This window comes from Hydra vulgaris, chromosome 06, assembly GCF_038396675.1.
Source record: "Hydra vulgaris chromosome 06, alternate assembly HydraT2T_AEP".
In the NCBI taxonomy this organism is placed as follows: Eukaryota; Metazoa; Cnidaria; class Hydrozoa; order Anthoathecata; family Hydridae; genus Hydra; species Hydra vulgaris.
Genome location: NC_088925.1, coordinates 13,521,097 through 13,539,715, shown reverse-complemented (window position 1 = coordinate 13,539,715; position 18,619 = coordinate 13,521,097). Strand labels below are relative to the sequence as shown.

General features: G+C 28.5%; 2 protein-coding genes across 2 annotated transcripts; one reads left to right on the top strand and one right to left on the bottom strand.

Annotated features, from left to right (window-relative positions):
* Nucleotides 1–9,391: 9,391 nt before the first annotated feature.
* LOC136081219 (uncharacterized) lies at nt 9,392–9,994 on the bottom strand. The gene has a single exon (XM_065798518.1). The coding sequence runs from the start codon at nt 9,992–9,994 to the stop codon at nt 9,392–9,394; it is 603 nt and encodes a 200-aa protein (XP_065654590.1).
* Nucleotides 9,995–15,181: 5,187 nt separating this feature from the next.
* On the top strand, nt 15,182–16,772 carry LOC136081218 (uncharacterized). The gene is made up of 5 exons (XM_065798517.1): nt 15,182–15,249; nt 15,456–15,715; nt 15,819–15,935; nt 16,177–16,424; nt 16,567–16,772. The coding sequence occupies exons 1-5, from the start codon at nt 15,182–15,184 to the stop codon at nt 16,759–16,761; spliced, it is 888 nt and encodes a 295-aa protein (XP_065654589.1). The 3' UTR covers nt 16,762–16,772.
* Nucleotides 16,773–18,619: the final 1,847 nt, after the last annotated feature.

The window sequence follows — 18,619 nt, the reverse complement described above, 5'->3', positions numbered from 1 at the left end:
CTCGCAGAAGACTTAAGTCAGTCTTGTCATCGAGTACCTATTTATTAGACGTGCAATAGACATAAAAAATCAGTTGCATACGTGGTATATATATACGTGTTACATATATACCTTGTTATCAGTATTATTTTTATTATCGATTTGTATTAAAAGTTAAGTTATATTTATTTATTCAAATTTAAAAAAATTCCTTACAGTTGTTTAATTTGATTATTGTAGATTTTAGCTTTTTTTTCAGAGAATGTTCGTTGTTTAAGTTTAACAGTGATTCGTTTCTGTAAACTAATTTGTTAAATAAATAGGGACCACGATATGTAACTGAGAATTTTGAGAGACTTGTTGTTTCAAAAGGTATCTTAAAGTTGCCTGTTGCTCTTGTATTGTATTTATTTATATTGTTTTAAAAAAAGTGCGCTGTAAAATCCTCTGGAACCAGACTTAGTTTATATTTAAACATGAAAAGTATATTTTGAAAAATATTTATTTAGAATATATTTAGTGCGTTCATTCGTTCCAGTAGGGGTTGAGCATGAGTAAATTTGCTTTTGTTGTATACTAGTCTTGAAGTGTGTTTTTGACGTAAGTAAAGTGGTTGTAATTTAGATTTGTGGGTACTGTCCCATGCTATATTGGCATACATTGCTATATTGGCATACTCTCGGACGCCAATCAGTGATTTTGAGTTAATTATTTTTTTGATCCTCTAGGTACATACTATCATTCCTCAAGAGGGTTTCTCTAGGTCAGATTGTTTGAGTGGGAAGCCTTTTTTTGAAACAGTAAGATCTGAACTAGCTAAACAGTAAATTCCAACAAAAAATGAAATAAAATTGTTATATACAGACTTTGAAAGATGTCCTTATAGTGCAACTATGCAACTGTATAATAAAAATTGACTGAATTTCACTGCTTTTCAACGCTCGATGTCACTTAAAGGCCAACATTGTCTAGAAAACTCATAAGAAATAAATTTTTTAAATTCTATTAATCTCTCTGAAATGCTATTAAAAGATGCCTTTCCCAATCTTATTTCATCGCTAGCAGAGCTTTTTATTAAAAACATCAAAATCCTTCTCGTTACTCTAAGACACACTAAGTAGTGATTGACCGAAACCAAAATTTGAGCCGAAACCAAAAGTACCGAAATTTTGGTTCAGTGAAGCCGTAGCCGAAACCAAAACTGAAATTTCGGCCGAAACTCAAGTCAAAATTTCGGCCGAAATTTGAAAAAGAATGTTAAAAATCCCTGAACCTTTTATGATCACCAAGTTAAAGCAAAAAAAACTATTTTACATATATCTAAGCAATCACCATGTAACATAATTCGATAAAAACTATATGTCAAGACATTTCAATAATTAATGTTAATAATTGAAATATTTTCTCTGCAGAATACATTTTTTCTCATGTTTTCTGGCAAAAGTCTGTTTCTTTCATTTGAAAAAATGTCTTCAGCAGTTGAAAACAACCTTTTAACTTTGGTAGATGTTAGTGGAGGTGTAAGGAATCTCTTTGCTACTTTTGCCAAACCAAACTTTGCTTTTAATGTTGTTTTTTAATATAGATCTATAAAACTTCAGACCTTCTTTGGAGTTTCAGTCAATTATTGAGATATTGTCAACCCAACCAGGCACTGTAAATTGCAACATTTCAGGCCTATACCGTTTTGATCTGATGTCAAATAAGGTTATTGTTTTTTTTTTAATTGTAATAGGCTCAACTTGATCTGAAGTTGGTATATTTTCAAAACTGTCGCTAGTTGTGAGTATTGCTTTTTCAGTTAGGAGATTTTTTAGAGTAAGCTGTGGGTGTCGCCTTCTTAAATGTGATGAAAGTCCGCTAAGTGATTGAAGTTTTGGATTGTGCGATCCACGAGATATTTTCAAATTGCAAATATTGCAAGTTGCGTATTTGGAATCACAGGCTGTCACGGTACAATGATTCCACAAACAAGTTTTCTATCGATTATTTTCCGTTGTAAAATTTAGCATTGAGAAACTTTTGATGAAATTATTAATTTGGGTTGCTTCAAATAAATTTTAATTCATTTTAAGAATGATTTGAGAATAGTAACTTTAAGCTATTATGTAACGTGATTTCAATTTAAATTTCTACAATTGTTATAATTAAAAATTGATTTACTAACAAACGATTACAAATAGGAAATCGCCATGATCCCACTCTAAATTAAAGAAAAGTTATTCAAAAAATTTACTGAATAAGTTACTTAAAAAAATTTTATTAAAGTTTCGGTTCATTTCGGTTGCGGTTTGAACCGAAATTTCGGCCGAAACAGGAACAGTAAAAAATTGTTGAAGCAGAAATTTCGGCTTCGGTATCGGCCGAAACTTCGGCCGAAATTTTGGTCGAAGCCGAAAGTTTCCGTTCACTAACACTATGTGCATAAAATCAAGAGGAAACTGAGTTATCATTCCAATAGGCAATTTTTTAAGAGGAGTATCTCCAATGTGGCGTTTAGCATCTGTCATATCGTTAAAAGATTGATCAGTTCTTAGCGGAGCATCAGTATTAAGAAATGTAACTTTATTGTGCCATTCCCCTTTTTGAATACATTTATCACAACCAAAATACCCCGTATACCTTTACTTTGTATTATATATGCACTTGCAGGAGTATCACATACAAAGCTGGATATACCAATGTTTACAGAGTATCTTTTACCATCTACATAGATTTTAACAGGACCTTTTATTAATTCTAACATTTCTTCAATAAAGTCTTTAAATATTCATTCAAGTTAACTGGTTTACTTTGGCCGCAAAACAAGCCAATCAAAAATAAATTACTTGAAAATGGGATCGATACTCTTGTAAAGACTTGTTAAAAAGTGTGACAAAAGATATATGAGTTGCAACGAGTTAACAATGCCAAAGTGAAAATAGGAGCCACCTTCAATTTTTTTTGACAGTGCTTGCTCTAGGTGTTTTTAGTAAAGTTCGTAGATCTTTTGGAAGTGATGGGTGCAACACTCTAAGTAATATCCAATAGTGAAGATACTGTAACCATGGGTTAGAAAATGATGCTGCCCACATTCCCAAATCAAATAATAGCTCTTTTCCTCTGTTTTCAATTTCAGGTCCATTTTCCTCACTGGTATTATCTGACAATGACTCTACATCAATGGATTCAATTGTATCCTGCTTCATAAATATTTCCCAATTTTTTTTTTTTTTTTAGGTGCTCCCAGAAGTCCTTTCGGTCTTATCACGGAGCACCGTGGGAGAGCATTTAACTAGAAGTTCACGCCTCCTTCCTTACCAATGTCGCTTATTAGGCTAGAGCCGGGATCGAACTCGGGACTTCTGGGTTCTGAGCCAGAACTCTAACCACTGCGCCACGGCTGCTAAATTTTTTGTTATAAATTTATCATAATAATTTTTTTCACTCAACTTTTTTTTATCTATTGAATTTAAATCCAGCATGTTTATCTCAGAATTGTTATCAGATTTGAAATCATCATAACTTGGAGAGTAATAATCCAATAAATGTTGATTACAAACACCATAATCATCATTTTGCTCCACAATGTCATTAAAAGGATAGCCGCCATGAAATATAACACTATTTTTAAAGCTGTATTATTATTAAAGAAAGAAGGTTCTGTATCAATATTGTTGACAAATTCAATTATTTTTCTTCTCTTTGACCAATAAGATGGCACATCATTATCCATGATCTGTTAAAATCCCTAATATAAACTTTATATAAGCTAAAATGTAAATAAACAAAAGCTATGAAGACAAAATATGAATATATGTATATTTAAAATTGAATATAATATGAAATTGAATATTGATTTTCAAAATACAGTTCTATAATAATTTTAACTTATTGGTGCAAAATGATTGTGTTACCCGGAAATGTGCGCATGTTAGAAAATCCTGCATTTTTGCAGCTATTGGTTTAAAAAAGATAATAATATTAGCTAATCTTGGTCCAATACATTCCGAATCAAGTCAGCCAGTATTTAGGCTTCAATATTGGCTGCAAATACAAGCCATCAAATGTAAAGCCTCAGCAAATATGGCAAAATGATGGCATACAATTGCCTGCTATATTTGTTAAAATAAGTTATTGGACCAATAAAGGGCCATCATACGGTGTTTACAGGGATAGAACATAAATAAATAAAGTAAACATTTAAAAATCATACTTCGATGATGATAATAAAAAATAAACAAACGAGAAGTTAATTTCTAAAACAGTTGGTTTAAAGGTAATTTAAATAGCTTTATGCTCCGAAAAAATAACAGAGTTTTTTAGTTCTTGAGTTTATTTCAATGGCCAATCTGTTTGCTTTTCTCTACACTATATTTTTAACTCAATTACTTTCGACTATCCCTTTTCTTCACATTCTGTTACTCAATGAGTAAAGATACTTATTAAGTAACTGAGTAAAAGATTACTTAGGATGCTTAATATAGATTTAAACGTATCCTTTTTGAATCCTGGTATTCGGTCACCGTGTGCCAAATAAATAGAGAATAGTAAAATACTATTGTAAAATACAGTACGACAGAAATACTTCACATAAGTTCAGATCTTTAATTATAATAATATTACATTGTTGGTATTATTCTTGATTACCATCGAGCCACATATAGAACCCATAGAACCGCATATCAAAGCCATCGAGCTATATAACAAAGTCATCGAGCCACATACATAACAGAAGTTATATTATGCACATAAATATTTGAAGACAACGAACCATTTTGTTTACTTCTGTTCTCTTTATACTTTTAGCTCAAAAGTTATATTTAATAGGGTAAGGAATGTAATACTTATATTTAAAAGCAAATAATTTTGACTAAATAGTTAATTTAAAAGACATTCTAACTCATTAACAAACGCAATAGAAAATCTTTTTTTTTTTTGATTAGAACGTTGATTTGATTTAAAATAAATAAAAATTTAGCCAAAACTACCTTAACACCCATGACACACTTTTAAACATCAGTAAGATGCTAATAAGTGCAGTTTAAATTTTGCATATATGTTTTTCAATACTATAAGTGAAGTGTTGATACAAAAATTAAAGTCGTACCAATTGTCCTCAAAACTCGCTTCTAAATTAAAAAGTTCTAACATAAAAGAGAATAAGTGCAAATTAGTTTTTAAAATAAAATTTTTATCAAAACTTTTAAGAAATAAGTTTTTAGAAATAGATTTAAAATTTTTAAGCGAAAAAATTACTAACTATTTAATGTATTATTGGCCACTTTTTAAAGTTTCTATGGCACAGTGCGTCCCTTTGGTAGGTCGAGACTACAGCATTAATACTATTATTAAGTTGTAAATAGCATTAAGAAGTTCACGGGGGTCAAACAAGCCATAAATAAAATTATTTTAATAAGCTTTTTAATTCAGTTTAGCAACTTTATTTATATCAAATAGTTTTAAAGCAAATTTGATCCTCATTAATTATACGCATCAGTGTTTTTTGCTGCGTTCATGTATTTATAATAAACATAATAGTTATAGAATATAAAGCAAAGTAATTTAAATCTTGTTTTTTTCTGTGAATAATATAAATTATTTAGTTGTCTATAAAATGCTGCAAAGTTTTACTAAAAGGTAAAAATTCATTTTAGTTTAAATAGTAACCAAACTTTATTTACGAGATGAATTACATCAAAAAAGTTAAGTTTAGACACAATACATTTAATACCTATATATCAAATGTGTTTTTATAAGTTTAGTAAAACTTTCATTGCAACTACTTGTTATTTATAAATGTATTATGAATTATAAGACTAAAAATCTTTTTAAAAGAAAATTTAGACCTAATAATTGTAAAATTAAATGGTATATCTGAAATGGGGATAAAGTAATCAGCCAATGCAAAGTATAAATGTGTTGGTTTCTAAAAAGGTGTCGCATGTCTAAAAGAAGGAGAACAAAAAACAATCACAAATATAAAAGTTGTTGGAAAATCTGAGAAATGAGTGAGAAAATCAAATATAAAATTTTAAACTACGAACATTGTACGTGGTTTGCCTGTGACTGTTGCACCTAATCGTTGTATATGGCAAACCATGTAACTGGTGCAATCAAAAGACTGCTTGAATAAAAGCAATCAAAGAATGTTTAGCTAAGTTGTTCAACAAAATGTACGGATTTGTTCATATGTTGACCCAGTGAGTATTGGACGTCCTATGACACCTATCCAAAGACATCTAGTGGACATCCAGCCGTCTAAACGTCCGATGGACGTCTGGTCGTCCACTCGATGTCCGTCGGACGTCTTAGAACGTCCAACGCGCACTAGAGAGACTATAAAAATTGAGATTAGGAAAAAGAAAAAAAAAAGAATTGTACAAAAATACACAGAATTAAAAAAATGATAATCTATTTTAAAACAGTTCAAGATATTATCTTTGTTTTCAGCATTTTTATAAAAATTTATAACCTATGATCAACAGATTTTGTTAAATCATCAAATAAGGAATGTTTAGATGTTAATAGCTAATTTACATTTAAACTAAAGTATTGCATGCTTGGTTGATTTATGCTTTTTAAATCCATATTGAATGCTAAATAACAAGTTATTTTGGGGCAATAACTATTACATTTTACTTCTTTAAATATTGGTGTATCTTTGGCTATTTGAACTGATCAGGGAAATTTCCCATCTTAACAAATGATTTTGATAAAATGAGTTTGAGTTTTATTTGGCTTCAAACCGTCATTTGTGTAAAAAAAACAAAACAAAATTGGTCAAAGTTGCCGTTTAACTCAATGTAATGTCTGTATATTTCGAACTCATAAAAAATGTGAAAGGCCTAATGATACAAGGTAGAGTTTACCACAATTATGTCGCTCGTTGCGGCATCGCATAAGTTGTACTAAAAGTATTTTTCCATTTACAGATGTACCAGATAACGATCTTAAATGGCTAATTTCTTCTAATAAAATTATTAATACTGATGATTTACTTACATCAACACTACAAACCTCTCCTGTCTTTTCATTTAAATAAAGTCTATAATCAAACTTAATCATTTCTAGGTTTTAGATCTTTTTCGAATTTTAGATTTTTTTCTAAAAAGTCTAATACAAATTGTTGGTTGCATTTAAAAACATCCTTCAATGGATATCAATGTTTTCATTTCTCTGTCCTACTTTAAAAAAATACCTGCTGCAAATAAAACTTGCTTTTTACTAATAATATTGATCTGATACAATAAAATAATTATATTGTGACGTTTAGTTTTTTAACTTTACTTTCTTTTTATTACATTCTTCTTTTTATTACTTTGCTGACGAGAATTATTGATCTTCTACAATCATTGATTATATTTTCTCTGATTTTTACAACTAATGAAACTATTTCAGGAAATTTGACAACTTCTGTTTCTGATCACTTACCTCAATTTTGTACTTGTCCCAATTTCAATGAATTATTTATACCACACAGACACAATTTATATAGCAGGAGTTTAAAAAACTTTAAAAAAAACTTTAAATCTGGTTTATCAAAAATTTACTGAGATGATGATACAAAATCCAATGATATTAACTCAAGTTTCCAAACATTTATTACTGAAACAACATTAAAATTAGATTGCTATGCCCCACTTAAAAAAAGTGCGCAATCTTTTCCAACAAAAAATGTTAAGATCTAAAGATCTTATTAATACTAGCAAAAAGCAACCCGTAATACGGGTTATGGTCGGTCTGTTACATAATTAGTTTATAGTGGCTGTTTTCCACAATTTAAAGTTGCGAAACCTTAACTAATACCCTTTTAGAAAAACGCCTTTAAATTGAAAAAGTTAAACCATTAGTAAAATTAACATAAAAGTATGGGGAGGTAAAATAATTTACCAGTTATTTAACATTATATGAGTAATTTACAACTGACGTAGGTCAAATCAGTGTAAGACAGAACCATTTTCCTCGACATTCCTAAGTTTAACACAATACGCTTTTAGTTACTTAAACAAAATAATAACACTTCATCATGTTTTAAATTGACGAAAAACTAAAGCTAAATTCTTATATTTATTATAACATGAACTTTAATTAATTATTAAGATTAACATGAAGTGAACTTATATCATACAGAAGTTAATTTTTTGGTATCCCGTTGATTCATTTTTCTTTAAAAAAGAAAATTGTCTTGAAAATGTTAAATGCACACAACTTGAATAAATTTATTAAAATAAGTAAGCAATTGAGTACAAATATGTTTCAAAAAATTTTTTTTTATTTACAATCAAACATGTGTATAGCAAATTTGAAAAAATATGTAAACTTTGATCTTTTATATTGTCATATGACAAACCTAGAATAAAAATTGTAACAGATAAGTAGACATAAAAGAAAAAAAATGGAAAAAAATTTACCTTGTACATGTTGGCTCTTAGTAAACTTTAGTTTAATTTAAAAGACATCATAATAGATTTAAAATATTTTAATTAAAAAGCAAAATAACAAATGCTTCAAGGAGCCAAACTATAAACATTAAAAGATAAAAAATCAAACTGAGATATAAATAAATTGCATTTATATAGCTAAATATATTGTCTTGGCTTATAGTAAATTTTAAAAGGGGTGAGTTCAATAATTAAAACTACCAATATTTTTAACAATAGAATGTAGCATCATTATATTATGATAATTGGGTAACGAATCAATTTAACTATATTTAATTTTACTGGTGAAAAAACAATTAAATTTTTAATTAAAAAAGACCAAAACAAATCAAATATACAACATAATATATTATTAAAAAACAAAATAAAATAAAAAAAATTTAAAAGATAAAAAAAATCACCGAAGAAAAAGCAGCAATAAAAAGGTTATAAATATCTTCACTGATAGAAGACATTTACAACCTTTTGTTGCTGTTTTTTCTTCGGTGTCTCCTAACACCCTGGTATGGATGAGCCCTGCATTTGAAGGAGGGGTCATCCATGCCACCATTACTACACCACTTATTGAAGGATATCTCTGAGAGGCCCTGGGTGTTGGGAGCGATAATTTCTGTAGTGCTCAAATGTTAACAAATCTAAAATCACAAAGCTCTCAAATGTTAATGACTCTAAAATTACAAATAGAAGAATATAATAAAAATTATAAATATTTGCAATTTTATTTAATCAAAATATAAAGCATAATGTCACCATTTTTACAGGATAAAGAGGATGCTAAAAATATTAAAAAAAAAAAAAAAGAGTAAATTAAAAAGGGTTAAACATGTGAAAAATTTTATTTAAAAATTAAATTACAATTCTTCACATTTAAAACTTTTTAATAAAAATAGCATCTTCAAAGTTTTCTTTTAAAGCTCTAGGACTTCCTACACAAGTTGATGGCAAAACTACAACACGTCCTGGTCCAACATGATAACTTCCAAGGTTGTTTACATGTTCGTATAAGGATCATACTGCTCGCTTCTCAGTTTGCTTTGATTATTTCTGATGAAAGCAAGGCGCTGGCCTTCAATTTTAACATACGCATTAACAGCATATTGCTGGAGCAGTTTTTTGCCATAAAAGAGTGAAGAAAAAAATTGTCTAACTGAAAGTTTATAGCTGTAATACTGAGATAATGTAACATGATTTCTAACCAATGTAGCCCGTTCAGGGTTGTGAACCAATTGATTATGCCAACCAGCATCAACCCTTGGAAAAAATAGAGGATAAACCATAGGATCTAAGTTGGCAGACATACTTGATATAGTATAGAAGACGATCTCTTGGGTAAATAACAACTTCCCCGGAAGCAGGTAATGCACCATCTTCACCAACAAATACAACGTAGCTTCATTATGTGAAGGGAGATTATAGTGATGTTTATCTTGCCCTTCAAGTAAAGACATTTTTACAACTGACACTGAGCGACCTTCTATAGCTGCTCGATGAATTTCTTCATCTTCCACTTCAGCCAGGTTCTCTTCATTAATAATAGTTTGCAATCGAAACATTAAATCATTTAAGCAAAGATCATTACCACTTTGTTGCATTCTAAAATTTACTGCTGCAAGTGGATCATAGATGTATAGTTGACAATATGTCGGCGAAACATCTTGATTTGGCGGCCCATGATTTATGGGTTGAACTAGATAAGCTTTAAATGAAGCAAAAGAAGACAGGCATTATAATTTCTAATACATTTAAAAAATTCAGATTGGCATTTTCATCTACATAATTTCCTTTAAATAAATCTTGTAAATCTTGTGGAAATGGTGAAGGTTGTGACAAAACTACTTTTTCATTATGGCAACATGAAAAATGTGTTTCATCATGAAGTTTCTTAGCCCCACAATGCTGACAAATATAATTCATTTCTCCTAAATAACTTTAATCTGGAATAATATTACTTCTTGCTATACAATACATTCCTTTCGCATCTAGCAGCAATTCTAGCATTTCGTCTTGCCTAAGCCTATCTCGTTCATTTCTGCAATGATTATTTTCAACTTGCATAACCAAGCTCTCCTTATTTGGGTTCAAATTATTTACTGCTTGCTGAGCAGCATTTTTAGCATTTTGTCGATTATTAATTATATCTCGCCTAAGACGATCACTTTCATTTCTGAAACGATCAACTTGTCTATTAACATTTCCATTTTCTAAACTAATATCTGCTTCTAGTCTAATATCATCCATTTAAACTTCACTTTTAATTGAAAGTAGTAACAAAAAATCCTAAACGAATCTTGAAGATTGTGATCTTTCTTATATAATTTTTTTTTCTACTCTAAATAATATACAACACAAATAATTTTTATATATAAAAAACTGTTAATTAAAATAAATTATACAATAATCTTACGGCTTAAAAAAATATATATATATATATTAGCTAGGAGACGTTTGAAAAAAAAATTAACTTAGCAAATAATAATTTAAAAAATTATTAAAAACCTGCAATTAGGTCATTCCATATCAAATCACCTAATGGTTCCCAGGGTACCATCTCAAATTTACTTCAAATTTTGACCACCCACAGCTTTTATGTAAAAAAAAACACAATCCCGAAAATTTCAGCTTGATTGACCAAACCGTTAAAAAGTTATAATTGAATTAATATTGACCAAAATTGGAAAAATTTGAGTATCTGGAGCTTATAGTAAATTTTATTGATTTTTACCATATCATAACTTTTTAAATAAAATAGATGATTGGAAATTTTAATTTGCTACAGTCCAATACCAACAGACAAGCTGTGCCAATTTTATATTGTTTTTGTGTACTTACAGTAACCACTGGTGGAAAAAATTAATGTTATGTATTAAAAGTTATTTTAGCTCTTGCAGCAGCCTGTTAAAATTTCACTTTTTTAAAAAAATACGATAAACTACATTAACTTTGTAGGCATAGAAAGTTGCGTAGACAGTTAAAATAAATTATGAAACTTTTTATTGGTAAAGTTCTATTTATAGACAACCACCAAAATAATTTAAGGACCTATACTCTATCTTATCACATGATTGAAGCCCGATGACTTATATTTTTTTTCCTCTAAATAAATATAATCAGTTTTTTATAAAATAAAATTATCAGTCTTAACCTAATTAATTTGATGTGATTTTATATTATATATTTGTTAAGTTTTATGCATAATATAATTATAATGATATTTTCACATGGTTGTAATTTGAGTGTAAAATAGTTCAATTGCTTCAAGACTTTATATTAAAATCTAAATCTGCGCAGTATTTTCTGGATTTTAGTATTTTAGTTTTTAATATGGCAAAAACCAAAAAGTAAAAGTTTTGTGTATGCAGAAATACCCAAACAAAATTTTACGTACTAAATGCGTATTTAAGCAAAATAATACGTAAGATACGTAAACTTACGAATAGAGTACGTATTTAATAATACGTATTTCTTAATCTGTATCTATACGTTTTATTACGTATTTAAACTTACAAAATATATTTCAAGGTTAAAATACGTATTTTTAGGTATTTTAAAATACTTAAGGTTTTCATTTTTTTCATCGGTTACCGTTAGTTAAATATGGCCAACAAGCTTTGCTTTTTTATATAAACGAGCAGATTCAGAAAGTTTAGAATTTATTATTTAGGTTGTCAGTACATCACTTTTATGAATTTTTATAAGTTGTTATTATAAAAAAAATGGGATTTAAAATTATAGTTTTAGGGAATTTTTGGTGAAATAAAAGCAATCTTTTTATGTCATAAATTACGATATTATTTTATCTTTTTAATACAAAATTTGCATTCAAAAAGTGTTAAATACTGACATTGTGACAATGCAGTATATACAATGGTTGTATATATGGTGAATGTAAGTTTAACTTTTAAATTAATTTTTTTTATTTCTTTATATTCTATATTTATTTAGTATTTTATATTTAAGTTTTTTATTAAAGAATGTTCAATATATAAAAGTTTTACATTTTGAAATATAAATACTAAGTAAACTATATAATGGACCATAAAGAGTTAATTTTCGATATATATATATATATATATATATATATATATATATATATATATATATATATATATATATATATATATAATGATTACTTTTAACAATAAAAAATTATTTAAACTTCCTTATTATTGTTACATTAGTATTTATGTTCGAATAATTTAATCAAGTAACAAATATTAAATAACATGTCTTCTTCAAGAAATATTCGTAGAAAAGTTGCCATTGCAGTCAGTAGCTGTTTGAATATAACAGACGGTTTGTTTTATTAATAGATTCAAATGCTTTGATATAAAATCTTTTTTATTTATCAGTGTTGTTATTTATATTAGTAGTTATTTGAGTTTTATTTAAAGTATTATTGTTATATTAAAGTATATGTTAGTATATGTTGTTATATTATTATTGGTGTTACTTTTTTAACTGTGTTTACCATTAATTAGGATATCAATATGAAGATTCATATTTGGAGAAGTCGGATAACCTAATTTTTGATTCCAATTCTTCAATTTCAGAATCTTTTTTAGATTTTGAGCCTTCATTATGTTCTTCAAGTGATGAAGTTTCTACCAGCAGTGATTCTGGAAATAAAAATCCAAGTGAATTTGAGTTGCTAATTAAGTTACGGGATTTTGCAATTGAAAACAATATACCTTTTTCAACAATGGATAAACTGTTATTGATTTTAAAACCTTATCATCCTCAATTGCCAAAGTGTTTCAAAACCTTATTGAACTCAAAACCTGCAACAATTAGAAATGTATCTAATGGAGAATTTTTGTATCTTGGTGTTGAACCATTTCTTCAAACACTAAGCGTTTCTAGACCATCAATTATATCTTTGCAATTTAATATTGATGGTCTTCCACTTTATAACAGTTCTGAAATATCATTTTGGCCTATTTTAGTAAAAAAAGTTAGTGATTCAATGTCACCAAAAGTTGTTGCCATTTTTTGTGGAAAAGGAAAACCCAATTTACATGATTTTTTTTCCCAATTTGTGACAGAAATAAATTATATTAAAACTAATGGTGTTACAATCAACTCACACTTATGCAGTATTCATATAACTAATTTTGTATGTGATGCCCCTGCACGTGCATTTATTAAGTGCATAAAGTACCATTCAGGCTATTCCGGCTGTGATAAGTGCACTGTAGAGGATGAGTGGCATAGCAAGGTTGTATCTTTAGAAACAGATGCACCCCTCAGAAAATTAAAAAGTTTCATTTCGAAAGAAGATGATAGTCATCATAACGGGAGACACCTTTATTGGGAATCCCTATTCATCTGATTAATAGCTTTCCAAATGACTATATGCATTCTGTATGTTTGGGGGTTGTTCGAAGACTTCTGAATTTTTTGTCTTCTGGACCATTCAGTGTCAAGTTATCTTCACAATCACTAAAAACTATATCAGCTTGCCTAATCCATATTTCGTCATTCTTTCCTTCCGATTTTAACAGACGGCCTCGTTCATTAGAGAGTATGAAGAAGTGGAAAGCTACAGAATTCCGATCATTTCTCCTTTATTCAGGGCCTATTGTTTTGTGCGATATTCTCAGTCAACCAGTTTATGAGCATTTTCTTTTACATAGTTCAATATTTTTATTATGTAGATCTCAAGAACACGAAGTTATTAATTTTTGTGGTGAGCTGTTAAAAATATTTGTTACAAAGGCTATTTACCTTGTATGGAAAATCATTTATGACATATAATGTGCATTCCCTTATACATCTCCACAACGACTGTTTGCAATATGGATCCCTTGGCAATTTTTGTGCTTTTCCCCTTGAAAATGCTCTAGGACACTTAAAAAGAAGAATTCGAAGTGGGTATTTGCCTCTTCAGCAAATTGCTTCCAGACTTGCTGATTACAAAGCTGAACATTCACAAAAAATGCGTAGTGATGGAGTTTTTCTTAAACATTGTGGTGGACCATTACCAAATCATGGTAATTTTTTACAATATAAAGTCTGCTATTACAAAAATAAAAGGTTTTCAAGAGGTTTGAGTGATAGCTCGGTAATGATTGAACACAAATGTTATCAAACTGTTAACATCTTAGCAGACGATTTAAGAAATCCATTACTCTTAGCCAGACATTTTACAGTGCAAACAGATTTTTATGACGTGCCACTTGCTAGTTCAAAACTCTCTATTTTCAATGTTTGTTGTCTCAGTGACGCCTTGCATACAGTTCCATTCTCTGATAATGTTATTAAATGTTGTTGCCTCCCATATTCTTCCTCCTACATTGTTTTCCCATTATCAGACATTTGAATTCCTATTATATTTTAGATTTCTATACTTCTTGACAATATGAACTAAAAAATAAATTTATACTAGAAATATTAATGTTTTTAATATATATCATATACTACATGTTTATTTTTTATTTTTGGTGTATATTGCTTACAATTACTTTTATTTGTGCAGATTTAGCAGTTTATTATGTAAAATTGTTTACTGCAAATTCGTTATTTCTTTATTGTAAAGTTTAAATTTACAGAAAAAGCTGCTCTTGATCATATAACTTGAGTTACACTTACTTAATTATATATTTCTCAATTTTTTGTCTATATATCAGAGTTAGACATTACAATTGTAATTTCTAACTCTGATATATATAGACAAGAAATTGAGTAATATATAATTAAGTGGATGTCTGTTTAAAATTTTTTTTTTAGTATTTAAAATTTTCATTCATTAAAGATGTCTTATGCAGTTGTTCTTTTTAATAATGAAGTGGCAACAGTGTCCAGCAAGTGGTTTAAAGATTCTGGCTGTGTTTTGTGGCCAAATTTTAGAGTAGGTAAAAAACTCCAAAACATGTTGTTAAACCACAAGGAACCAGAAGCTGATTGGATTTCCTATGAAGTATAAGTGTTGTCCAGCAACATAGGTATGTTTTTTACTGTCAATTTTATCGCAAAAATTTCATTCTACCAAAGGAGAATGTTTTGTGAATTTATGTGACAGTCTAATTTATTATCTTCAGGAAGATAATATATTAGACTGTCAGGAAAAAAATCAGGAAAAGAAAAGGAGCGACTGGCTGAGGAAAACTCTGATCTAAGTTTGGCTGAAGATGGCAGTCGAGTTGTATATGCTCCTAGCAGATTTAATAGTCAAGAATTTTCCCACCCACCAGCCAAAATCAGAAAAATTATTTTAAATTCACATACTACTCTCTCTCTTAACAATCCCTTGTTTCCAGTTACACCATCACTAGCTTCTCGTCCGCCCTTAATTCAAACTTCAACGTCACTTCCTAGTAAGCTGGTTGTTTTGTTTTATTAAAATGAACATGTTTTGTTTATTGATTAGTTAATATACTATCTCTCAAAAATATGCATTTTTACTTATCGTTTTTTTAGCTACTTCTAACTGCCAAACTACTTCACTTCTTAATTATCCCTTATTTCCGGATAAATCAGCACCAGCTTCTGAACTTTCATTTTCAAATTCCATTCAAACTCAAGCATCACTTCATTGTGAGTTTAAAAGTTGTTTTTGATTGTTGATCGCAAATTTTATTTTATTATGACATGTTTTAAAAAGTGTTTTAATAAATGTTTAAAAATTTAATTATTTATCTTAATTCATTCCGTATTAATCACAAATATTTTAAAATTTTTCCTGCATTTACAGGTGGAGATATGATTTTATAATTTTCTCTGCAGTCGATGTTTGGCATTTATGTTATCAGGAAAATTTATACTTTTTTTTTATTAGGTAGTCTTCCTTGTGAACATCATTGTACCCATGTTGTTGCATGGTTTGAAAAATTGTTTCGAGAAATCCAGCAAATGAGCATAGAACAAGAAGCTATAAATCGACGTTTTCATCAACATTCACAATGTCAAATTGAAAGTCATCTTGTAGATAGCAATTTTTTGAATTGTCTTCCTCTGGACAGTGATCTTGATTTTGATCAGTTTGGCATGGAAATAGATACTGACAAAGAAAAAAGAACTGCTCTGGTAAGTAAACCTTTATGATATTTTGTTTAGTCTTTCTATAGAAATTTTTTTGTTTGTTGGTATACCTCTCTTTTTGTGGAAAAATGTGTTTATGCAACCATAACAATATAAATTAGTAGTACAAATTTTCTTGTTGTTTCAGATAAGTTATTTGAGAAAAAGGTCTGACACAAATGTGAACAAGACCATAATTAATATATTGAGGAGTTTGTTGAAAGACAATGTTCTTGGATGTTATTCAAGGGATGGGAAGCGTGGGCAAAAAAGTTTTGCTTTAGCAAAGGGAAATTTTGTTTCAATAATACAAGGTAACATATATCTAATTAATAATAATTAAAAATTAATATTTATTAGTATGTATATATAATGTATATAATGATATTATTTTATATAATAATATTATAATGTATATAAGATTAATAATATTTGTTTTTGTGTACATATAATGTATATAATATCATGTATCTAAAATTAATGATATTTATTATTATGTATATATAATGAATATAATATCATGTATTTATAACAATAAATACATGATATTAAGCATATAATGTTAGATCAGCGCACACACATACCAGTGGGGGATTAAGAACTTTTTAGGATCAAAGGCTATTTTAATGCAGGGTTCCCAGTTTCTAATAGTAGTTTGCGTTACTTTGATTATGATAAGTGTATTTATTTCTCGATCTGTTAAATTTAAATGTTATTTCAAAAGTTCATAAAGGCGTATCGATTGTCGAAATAAACGTTGCAATTTCGGAGCAATTAAAAAGACTAAATCAAAGAAATCGAAGTTCTCTACTTAAATCAGCTGAGGGAACAGCACCCGAAATGGTAGAAATAGTTTAATAACTCACTATTGGATTAATGTTGAAGTAAAATTTAAAAATACAGAACGTCTTGTTTTTTGTTATTAAGGCTTACAAGTTCTAAATATCCTTCTTACGTCCAAAAGTTACATATTGTATTATAAATAAATGCGAATAATATTTGTCTATAAAGACGTTCTAAAGATGCATATTTAACATATAAAGTACTGTAAAAATACGACAAAAAAAAAGAATTAAATACGGAGAAGTTCGCTAACGAAGTTACGTATATAATACGAAAAAAAGAAAGCAAAAAATACGTATTATTACGTTAAAATACGTATTAATACAAAAATAAGATACTTATTTATTACACCCTACCAGCGGCCGAAAGTACCGTAATTAATACGAAAAAAAAATACGAATACATACGTATTAAATACGTAAAATTTTGTTTGGGTAGTTATATGTAGAAATAGTTTATTGGTTGCATTTGAGACAGTTTTAATCGCATTTATAATTGAGATTTCATTTTTACAATTTTATTACTGGAAAAATATAAAAAAGTTTATTTTTAGATAATGTTACATGTTTAACTTTAATATTTTTAGATTAGTAAAAAATGTCAGAGAAATGTTGTGTGGGAAGAGTTTTAAATGAATATTGTGATAAAATGTCATATTGTAGAATAATAGGAAGAATAAGTTTAAAAGATACTGATATCGAGGTTTTAATGCAAAGGATAGAATACACTTTCGAACCAAATGAGGAGATATGTATTCACCATGAAAAAGCCTATATTTCTAGATATGAAGCACTTCAAAAATACTGTTGTGATCCATTTAAAGTCCACAAGAAAAAAATTATCAAGGGATTGTGTAAAGTTAACATATCAATAGCAAATCAACTTAAGATCAAACCTGGTCAAAAAGTTTTTACTAACTGTATGAATGAATTCAAACTTAAAAAAATTACAGAAAGAAGTCAAGATGATGCTGCTGAAGAAGATTTGAGTTGTTCAGACCTTGATATGACAATTCTTAATGAGAGTGTGTCTTTATTGGAAATATCTCCACTCAAAAATGTAAGAAGACGCGAAAAATTAGGATATGGAAAGCAAAAAGCTAAAAAATTTGCAACAAGTATGACAAACCTAGTAGTGTCAGCATTGGACCCAAAAGATAAAGTATCAGAAAAAAAGCAAAAATGTATAAACTGTAATGATTTAGACCAACTTTTAGATGCAATAAAAAATAAAATAAAAATAAGTTTGAAGGAAGAAAAAGTTCAACTACTAACACTAACTTCTGATAGTTGGTAAATTGAAAAAACTTGCAAAACATTTTTAAAACATCTTTAAAAAAGCTCGAAAGTTGAAAAAAT

Bases quoted from the DNA above. Each gene is read 5' to 3' on its own strand.
- LOC136081219 (XM_065798518.1), bottom strand. From the start codon at position 9,994: ATGCAACAAAGTGGTAATGATCTTTGCTTAAATGATTTAATGTTTCGA.
- LOC136081218 (XM_065798517.1), top strand. From the start codon at position 15,182: ATGAAGTGGCAACAGTGTCCAGCAAGTGGTTTAAAGATTCTGGCTGTG. The intron at 15,250-15,455 runs GTAGGTAAAAAA...ATAATATATTAG, and splicing joins TTTTGTGGCCAAATTTTAGA to ACTGTCAGGAAAAAAATCAG. The intron at 16,425-16,566 runs GTAAGTAAACCT...TTGTTGTTTCAG, and splicing joins AAGAAAAAAGAACTGCTCTG to ATAAGTTATTTGAGAAAAAG.